Here is a 10,377-nt window from a genome sequence, read left to right as displayed (position 1 = left end):
ACGGATCTTTCAACGTGGCGAGCCAACAAAGGGCATAGTGATCCGTTACCAGGTCAAACGGGCAACCGTACAAATACGGGCGGAACTTGGTAAGCGCCCATACTAGAGCTAAGCACTCCTTTTCAGTGACGCTGTAATTGGTCTCTGCTTTTGTCAGCGTGCGACTCGCATAGGCGACGACGTATTCGGAGTAGCCGGGCTTACGTTGGGCGAGGACAGCGCCAAGACCGACCCCACTAGCGTCTGTATGCACTTCAGTTGCAGCTGTTGGGTCGAAATGGCGAAGGATGGAGGAGAAGTGAGCAGACGACGGAGCGTAGCAAACGCGATGTCGCACTCAGGAGACCAGGAGGAGAGGTCTGTGTCACCGCGTAGGAGCTGGGTCAACGGCGACATGATGGACGCGAAATTTCGGACGAAGCGCAGGAAGTAGGAGCATAGTCCGACAAAACTTCGAAGCTCTTTGATGGTAGCAGGCTTTGGGAACTCGGCGACGGCACGAAGTTTCGCAGGGTCGGGTAGAACACCGTGCTTAGATACTATGTGGCCTAAGATGGTCAGCTCCCGCGCGGCGAAGCGGCACTTCTTAAGGTTGAGTTGCAGTCCAGCGTTGGTTAAACACGTCAAAACCTGTCTGAGCCGATGTAGATGGGTAGGAAAATCGGGAGAGAAAACGACAATATCGTCGAGGTAGCATAAACACATAGACCACTTGAGGCCACGCAATGTGTTGTCCATGAGTCGTTCAAACGTGGCAGGTGCGTTGCAAAGGCCAAAAGGCATCATGTTAAATTCGTACAGCCCGTCAGGTGTAATAAATGCAGTTTTCTCGCGATCAGCTTCAGCCATCGGAACCTGCCAGTAGCCAGAACGTAAGTCTAAGGACGAGAAGAATTCTGCTCCTTGAAGGCTGTCAAGGGCGTCGTCGATGCACGGCAAAGGATAGACGTCTTTCCGCGTCACCTTATTTAAGCGACGGTAGTCGACGCAAAAACGAATAGACCCGTCCTTCTTGCGAACTAGCATGACAGGAGATGCCCAAGGACTGTGGGATGGTTGAATAACGCCACGGCGTAGCATATCTTCGACCTGGTCGTTGATGACACGACGCTCTGCAGCAGAGACGCGGTACGGTCTTTGACGCAACGGCTGGTGCGAACCGGTGTCAATGTAGTGGTGGACTTCCGACGTGCGGCCCAACTGCGGCTGAGAAACATCGAACGAAGTCGTGAAGTGTTGGAGAAGTCGAAGAAGCGCGGCGCGTTCTTCGGCAGTCAGGTATCAGCGATTGAACTCGTGAATATTTCACTCGACGAGCCCTCCTGTGTTGAAAGGGCAAGAAGGTCGCTCGAGTCAGTATGACACGATTCGTCTGGCACGTTCAGAAAGAACGAAGGGTCAAGCTCTTCCACGCGACCGAGACATTCGCCGACCAGCAACGTAACCGGTGCGGAGAGGGAATTGTAGAGAAAAATATTGCTGTGGCCGGCAGCGATGTCAAGAGCAGCAAAAGGCAGTGGGACGGCTCTGCGACTCATGAAGGAGTCGGAAGGTGTGAACAAGACCGTAGCATCGTTGAGGCCACCGCAAAAGACAGGGACAACGGCAAGAGAGGCAGGCGGAATGTCAGTGTCCTTGTGCACGACGAGTTTAGGCCGCTGAACAAGAGCGTCGTGGAATGGCTCTGCACACAGCGGCGAAAATTCAACTTCAGCGCGTGCGCAGTCGATGACGGCATTGTGACGTGACAGAAAATCCACCCGAGGATGACGTCGTGCGAGCAGGCAGAAAGAACAATAAACTCCACTGACGTACATAGTGCCTTGTATGAATACGCGGGCAGTACAGGCTGCGAGAGGTGTAATGTGCTGTGCGCTGGCCGTGCGTAGCGACATGTCCAGAGAGCGGCGTGGTCACTTTGCGTAGTGTACGGTAGAGCTTGGCGGCTATAACAGAAACGGCTGCGCCGGTGTCTACAAGGGCAAATGAAGGAACACCATCGACAGATACGGCGACTACGTTAGCAGGGGAAGTGCGAGGACTTGGGCAGTTCGAAGATGACGCAGTTCTTGCCTCTTGAACTGCGGCGTTTAGTTTTCCTGGTTCGAAGGTCCGGGTCGGCGACGCATTGGGGAGAGCGATCGCCGTCGAGGAGATGGTGAGCGGCGCGACGGAAAGTCAGGGTGGTCAGTGTAAGCATCCGATGGTGAGGGTCCGGTAGGAGATGGGCGCATGGGATGAGCGCCGTATTGGAACGGCCGGGTAGCGTCGCTGGATGTTTGAAAGCGACGGCGACAATATCGAGCAACGTGCCCTGGAGTACCGCAGGCGTAGCAAATGGGGCGATTGTCAGGAGTCCTCCAAGAAGTGCTGACTTGCGGCTCGGCCCAAGATGTAGGAAGAGGTGCAGATCGGTGTGCATATTGCTGCATAGGTGGGTAAGGCTGCTGGGGAGGCCTACGCACCACCTGGGCATACGTAATAGGTGAGGCTACGGGCTGCATAACCGGCGCATATGTAAGAGGCGCGGCCACGGACTGCTGATGGTGAGCGACGGGAACGGCTTGAGCGACCTCTTCGGCAATAACAGTGCGGAGTCGTTGGCGGCAGACGAGAGGGCGCCTCCTGTGTGTAAGGGGACCAAGGAAAGTTGACGAGCAACTTCTTCGCGCACGAAGTCCTTGATCTCCTGAAGCGTCGGCGAGTGCTCGGGAACAGTACCAAGACTCGAGAGCGAGTCGGTGTGCGATGAAAATGGCCGAGTCAGGGCGCGCTGCTTCCTCAACTCGTCATAACTTTGACATAAAGTGACGACTTCCGAAACTGTGCGAGGATTCCTGGCCAAGAGCATCTGAAATGTGCCATCGTCGATCCCTTTGAGGATGTGCTGAATCTTGTCAGACTCAGGCATGGCCGGCGTTGACACGGTTACAAAGATCGATGATGTCTTCAATGTAACTTGTGAACGTTTCGGACGGCTTCTGTGCTCGTGTGCGCAAGCGTTGTTCGGCGCGGAATTTACGGACAGCAGGTCAGCCAAACACTTCAGCGAAAGACGTCTTGAATACTGACCATGTCGGGATGTCGCTTTTGTGGTTGTGATACCACATTTCGGCAACGTCAGTGAGATAAAACACGACGTGGGTCAACTTGTCGGCGTCATCCCACTTGTTGTGCGCGCTCACCAGTTCGTAGTTTGTGAACCAGTCTTCGACGTCGGTCTCACCGGCACCGCTGAAAACCTTGGGGTCCCTCAGCTGAGCAACTCCGGTGCCGCTGCCGGACTGGGTGGACGGGGCCGGTTGGTCGACGTTAGTTGTCACGACGGGCGGAAGTGTTCTGCTTCGCAGCTCCAGGTTCAGTTGACAGGGACCCTCAGCACCCTCCACCAATTGAGAAGAGGTTTATTGGCGGTGCGTTCCTGTGGTGACACTCTGAACAAACACAGCGAGTCGGGGCAGAGCACCGTCCAGAAAGATGCCAGCGACCAGCAGCGCGAGGCGAGCATTGGCGATACTGCTGACCGGCGACGCGTCTTCTTCTTCACAGTTGCAAATGTTTCTCAATGCTCCGGGAAGCATGATACATGCTCCAAGATTCACGTATTCTCATCAAATATTTTAATATCGCCTTATTGGTGTGAGCGACTTTCAGTTTCTGGGCATCGAGTTAGACACTGACGTCACTGCGTAGGACGCTTGAACACGTGGGCCCACAAAGCTGTGGCGCACACAGTGCTGCATCGTCTGCTCTCACACACACACGCGAGCAACCATCCGGATGCCTTCAACACTCGCTAAAATTCTCTAATAGAGTATATTAGCGTGTACAGCATTCCAGTATATGCAGAGATGTTTCCGGAGTACCGGGTTACCGGATGATGGTACTGACATCTTGCAACACTTCACGCAACCACAACTATAGGCACGTTTCTTTGTTTTCACCGAGTGACTGTCGCAAAAAAAATGTTTTAAAAGGTAACACATTCAAAACTACGCCACTGCCGAGAATTCACACGAGCAGAGAAGAATACATTGAGTTTCTGCAACAGCATTTCTGTGCTTGCCTGGTTCATCTTAGCGCCACCAGGCGGCCCCACCTATCCGGCCTTTCACATTTACGGCTATGGCAACCCAGATGCTAAAGCAAAATAGTGTGTGAACGAACTAAACTTCTCTAATGTCACCTTTGCAGGTGCGCGCTACGATGCGAAGCACTCTGCAAAATGCGAGCAAGTTTGGCTACTTCAGCCACAAGCTCAGAAAAAGATCAGTGTAGTTCGCAGCCGATGCTCCTTTGGCTTGCCCGGTGCAGCGGAGCTGTGGGTCACCACTCATTGCACATAACTCTAATGTGGTCTGACGTCACTAAAACTTTCGTTACGCTTCCTACACAGTGACGTCAGTGTCAGTCGCGCTTGCTATGGGTTTCGATCGCGAGAATGAGCATTTATGCACACTTTGGAAGCGAATTAAAATATATTCTAAACGTTTGCTGTGTCCAACACTTCGTGCCGAGTATCCTTGCATACAGAGGAAGCCTACAGCAGGTTTTTTATAGCCTCAAAATTTGGTGACACCACTCTTTTAAAAAATTCCTGTCTACGTTTGGATGTGAACAAGACGTGCTTCCACAGAATGAAAGAAAGCGTGTCAAGACAGCTAGACAGAATAAAAAGCTCAAGTTTCCCAGATCATGCTGTGGCAAGAGCATGAGAAGAAGTAATTCAAATGGTAAAATCAGCGAAGAGCCAGGGAAACCAAAAAGAAACTGTTCAAAAAACCAGAAATGTGGCGGCTGTGTCATATGTTCACGCACCATCTGAAAAAATGTAGCTGGCAGCTAGTGTGAAAGTTGCTTTTTCAACGCCAAATAAACTAGCAGGAATTTGCAGACGTGCACTATCTAAAAAAATGTAGCTGGCAGCTAGTGTGAAAGTTGCTTTTTCAACGCCAAGTAAACTAGCAGGAATTTGCAGACGTGCACTATCTAAAAAATGTAGCTGGCAGCTAGTGTGAAAGTTGCTTTTTCAACACCAAATAAACTAGCAGGAATTTGCGGACGTGCACTATCTAAAAAAATGTAGCTGGCAGCTAGTGTGAAAGTTGCTTTTTCAACGCCAAATAAACTAGCAGGAATTTGCAGACGTGCACTATGTAAAAAAATGTAGCTGGCAGCTACAGTGTGAAAGTTGCTTTTTCAACACCAAATAAACTAGCAGGAATTTGCGGACGTACAAACAGAAAAGTGGGGACAAAAAAAAGCAAAACAAACGGTAGTCGGCAGCGTGAAGCACATATCTCGAGCAATTAAGTGTGCCACGGGTGTTGTGTACAATATTCCATTGTCATGTGGCTCTGTCTATGTAGGGCAGAGAGGAAGATGTGTTTTAGAAGAGCTGAAGTTTGGGCCAGTTCGTGATGCATACTTACATTTCAGTTCGCTAAGGAACACGTGTGAATGTTTGATTGATTAAGGGAGCATGATGCATGTATTTGTAGCACTGGCCTATCGCATATAGCTGCACATTGCCAGCAGTGCGACTGTGAAGCTCAATTCAGCGATACCAGCATCTTTGCAAGGCACCAGGACCAGACAACTCAAGAGATCATTGAGGCTTGGCATATACAGAACCAAAAAGAGTCATGCATTGGCTTCCCATCTATAGCTTTGCAGCTCAAAAAAATATTATCCAAATGGGCAGAGGCTTTTCCTGTATTTTTGTTGATGCTCTTTGTGTAGCCACATGTGGATCTATATTCGTGTTCTGCCCATGTGAAAAAACTGTCATTGGAGAGTTCGGTGCTTCTGTTTCTTGTGTTCCTCTGTGAGTTTGTCTTAATTGCATGGCACCGTTTCATAATTACAAAGGCCTGCTATTAACGTAAAATCCTGAGCAAGCGCCCCCTCACTACAGTGAAAGATAACCGAAAGATTTGGAGGTGGGGGGCTCTTGCTTGGTCGCGGAACAGCTGCTAAGAATAAAGAATGCACACCCGTGCTTCTAATGTAATGCATTACTGGATACGCATTCATTAAATTTTATTAGCTCTATTGGGCGCGAGATCGAGCGGAGTTGCCGCCTGGCGGCTACTGGCTGAAGCGCGCCTAGTGTGGATTGCTCCCTGCGTCGTCTGCTAGCCATGTCGTGTTTGCATGTGCGCGTATGTCCTGCACGTTCTCAAAGGGCGGTTTGTTCTGTTATGTTAGCGCAAGTTTAACTGCTCGTACGTATACCTAACATGGTGCACAGATGCAAATGAGCTTGTTCGGCTGCATGCGCATTGTAATAATATCAGTGAGTGCGACTTTCGAGAGGGCTGTGTATTGGTGTCGTACCCTTCGTTCGCCAGAATCATTTCAGTGTTGGTGCCGCTTTCTGGTTCATGCACACCTTAAAGTGCACTTGTCATAGTCCCAAACATAAGAAACATTAAATAGTGTGTCAATGCAGCGTTTCAGCGACTCGGTGGTAAACAGAAACGAGGCTCATGCACTTTTGCGTTGTTGTTAGGTGTATAACCGCGGCACTCCAGTTCATGATGAGCTTTTATTGTAGGGTCGTGGTCCCACTACAGCGAAATATTTCGATCAAGTGAAGTGTAAGACTTCAGTACTCAAACTGTCCCTAAAGAAGAAAAGGTAAAACAGACAATGGAATGACACGGCAGTGATAAACGGAGTTGCCGCTGCGCTATTTGAAGTTGGCGCGAAATTTATGCAGAACCACCCGTGCGCTTAGATTTAGGCACGCTTTTAAGGTACCCAGATGTTCAAAATTAATCCCGACGGTGTGCCTTACATTATGTCGTATAATTTCACACGAAACCTCATCCTTTCTTTTTACATTATCTTGAGCGTTTGTGTGGAGTTGTTATAAATTATTGGAAGGCAGCGGATATTATTAGTTTGAGAAAAAAGACTTGTTCCATAAAATAAACGGAGCTTTGTTGCATCATTGTCGTGTACGTAATCAATCAATGAAAGCTCTGTGCTAAACTCTTACCTGTGTATATATGCGTATTCGCATGAACAGTTCTATTGAACTCACTGCACAGGAATATGGGCTGGTATACAAATGAACAAGAAGTAAACACTTAAGCAGTTCAGTCGTGCTACTGCAGTGCGTAGTACACAAAACACAAGCTAAACATGTACAGAGAAAACAACAAAAAACGTCATATAGTGCGTAAGCGCAGACTGTCATCCAGGGCGAGCATCCCTTTCATCGACAGATTGCGCTTCTCTCACTAATAATAGTAACGTTGAATGATCTTCGTGCATCGATTCAACAATGAAGAGCGTATATATTACCAGTAAGCTGCAATCGACACACTTTATTCGCCGACAATTGGCTCAAACCGCTCACAACAAAGCGCTGCTGTGTGTATTTGTATCCACGCCTCCGACCGCCTCTCCACACTAACGCGGCGACGGTGCTGCTACCTGTAGGTCGATCTAGCGGCCAATAAAGGTCAATAAAAACAGTGAAAAATGGTGGAAGCGAACGGGGGGGGGGGGGGGCTTGCATGGTCACTGGTGCATATTTCAAATCTCCTGAAAAAAGGAGGGGGGTGCTTGCTCGGGATTTTTTACAGGTAAGTATTGCTTCTACTTCAGTGGTGATTGTTTCCCATCTCTCGTTAACAGCCTTTTTCCAATGATCTTCCTGACTGCTGATTTCATGCTTCGTATTATCCTTTGATACAAGCCTCCTCGCCAAGGTGCCTGTTCGGCGATATACTTCCACTTTATACGAACTACTTGGCTAGACCTTTTGGAGACTTCTTTGTGTACGTCGTTGAATATACGATTGATGTGTGTGTTGCCTTTTTAGAACGTCTTTGGGTTGTCATCGTATATTGTGCAACATAAGACTCTTGCACTGAACCTTCTGAATGCAGGTAATAATAATAATGCTTCTGTTGTACAGTTGCCCACAACTTCGAGATGTATAGCTCTTGTTGCACATACGAATACTGCAACATACTGTTTTGTACTGCCTTTCACTGCATCTTATATAAGCATTGGACCAGCGAAATCCACACGCTCATCGACTCTGTCAGCAGGAAGGGGGGCTATTTCAGGTGTTACAAACTGCTCCATCTACTTGTCCACTTTCTTCAGCATGTCTGTGACGCTTTTAAATCTGGCTGTATAGCAGCGAGGTCGCTGTGGGATCTTCATTTTCCCGAAGCTTCTTTTCTGCATTGCTCGCCCGGTTTCTTATCTGTGTCCTCAGCATCTTTGTCTTCTCTGTTCATATTGAATAAATGATGAAACTGCTGACAGCTTACAGATTCCAGCAGACAGTCGTCTCCCGTGTCTGCCGCTCTTGGCTGTCAATTCAGCACTCAAGCCTCCTCTTCGTCCATCTTGTGGCCAGTCCTTTGTCCTGGTGTTCCACTGCCAGTCGGAAGAGGAGTAGCCGCTATCCTGGTCACGGCACCATGTCGCATGAACGAGACGAGACAAACTGCATTCGATGTGAACAAGGTCAAGAGTCTTCTTTTATTTCTTGTAATCACACAATTTTGGTGCCCGCCGTCTTCTTCCTCTTCTTGTCTTCTATGAGTTTCAATAAGGCCTTAGTTGTACTGTGCAATTTAAATGCACGCTAAAGAAACCAAAGTGGTTTAAATTACAGGAGCACTCCACTGCGGCATCTCACATAGACGCTTTCGGACGTTAAACCCCACAAACCGAGAAAACCAAAGGTTAGCATACCCACTCCCACTATCGACTTGTATATACGAGACCGGGCCTATTACAGACCCAATCCGACGATACCTTACCCGGTCCGCGCGCTTTCGGGCCGGTCCAGATCCGTGCAGTGCTGTAATCGCAAGTAAAGCTCACCTGTATATACTGCAAGTATGAAAGGCCAATCAGCAATTCAGCGTCGGTATCAGTCCACGGAGCTAAAATGTAACGTAAATCGGGCAATGGTCGGCCCAATTTTGAGCAATGTAGCGCGCGGCGAGTGCATCCAACGCCTTGATTCATTTACTATCCATTTCCTTATCGCATTTCATCAACGCTGTGAGCCGCCATCATCCGGATCAGACAGAAAGGGCAACAAACCAGAAACAAAGGGCCGACAGAACGTTGCTCTCCCCACTGACACAACGCGAACAAAGAACAGCATCAGAAAGCGCCATAAATTCACGGCCCAACTGAATGAAATAGTTAAAAGGAGCGCATCGCCTGTTAGGTAACGCTAAAACAAAGTTTGCGTAACGAAATGCAGGCTGAATATAAAAGATCGAGAAAGTGTTGAAGTTCACGGCACACATACTCACATCCCAACGTCAAGACGTCTCCGCGGATGTAGCGGTCGGCCACGTAGCCCTTTCTACTCTTCCTCCAGCACACGAGCTTGTTGTTCGCCAGTTCGGTCACGTCGTTCGGACTGTAGCGCTTGATGAGACTCACAGCGACGATCGCCTTGTCTCCGTCCTTGTATTCGACGTACGCGTGCGTAGGCTTCGGTGCCGCCATGTGTACAGAAGTACCCCGCTCGACTTATGAGGGAAACGAGGACTTCAAAACAAATACAACGATGTAGGCTCGCTTAGGCAAGAAGAAAGTTACTAGTAAGAGTCGTTCGGGCTATTGAAACGTCATGACAATGGTCATGGGATAACCAGAATAACAACGTGACTCCTCAGAGCTGGTTGGTGTACGAACTGCGCGGGCACTGTGCCTTGTACTGAAAAAATTAGGAGTGTACCGCGTGTACCATGCGGGATGCGTGCGGGGATCATTTTTTTTTGCAATGACCGCTCCGCGCTCCACGAGAAGGCGCTGCCGGCCGCAGGAGCGTGAAGCTTTACAAGTGCGTACGGGAACTCCACTGCCATTTACGCGAATGCAATGCGTGGCAGATTTTGTATCGTAGTGCAGTGTAGAGGCACTAGTGTCTTACGCGAGCCGCACGCTCCTTCGAGATTCTCTGCTTCCTCCCTCTCTGTTTATTTCCTCCTCCTCTTCCTCTATGAGCTCCGAGCTCACGAAGTATCAAGTTTCGTCTGGCCCTCCGGCATGTAGCCTCACCTGTCCTTGTACCCTAACGCTTATTAAACTCAGTTAATCCCCGTTGACAAAAGCTCAGTGTTTTATCGGCCTCTGAGATAAGTCATAATAAAAGATGGTGTCAGAAGTTAACCAGTTTTAAGTCAGCGCATGAGCCATGGAGAAGATTCTGGCACCAGCGAAATTCGACTGCAGGGCAACGCTGCAGAACAATGGCGAGCCTTCAAGCAGAGCTTCACGTTGTAACTCAATGCAACTAACACAGCTAGAGCACCATCTGACCGGCAAGTAGCACTTCTTTTGACCGTCGGAGGCTCTTCACTGCTTGATATATGCAACACT

The 10,377-nt window shown here is 49.1% G+C and overlaps 1 protein-coding gene across 1 annotated transcript in view; it reads right to left on the bottom strand.

Annotated features, from left to right (window-relative positions):
• LOC119402392 (uncharacterized) overlaps positions 1-9,715 on the bottom strand; it is a 93,162-nt gene extending 83,447 nt beyond the window's left edge. Inside the window, exon 1 of the mRNA XM_049418363.1 lies at positions 9,303-9,715. Coding sequence (XP_049274320.1) covers positions 9,303-9,501 — 199 coding nt within the window. The 5' untranslated portion in view covers positions 9,502-9,715. The remainder of the gene's footprint in view (positions 1-9,302) is intronic.
• Positions 9,716-10,377: the final 662 nt, after the last annotated feature.

The sequence above is a fragment of the Rhipicephalus sanguineus genome, chromosome 8, assembly GCF_013339695.2.
Source record: "Rhipicephalus sanguineus isolate Rsan-2018 chromosome 8, BIME_Rsan_1.4, whole genome shotgun sequence".
NCBI classification, from domain to species: Eukaryota; Metazoa; Arthropoda; class Arachnida; order Ixodida; family Ixodidae; genus Rhipicephalus; species Rhipicephalus sanguineus.
This window is presented reverse-complemented; position numbering and strand designations above follow the sequence as displayed.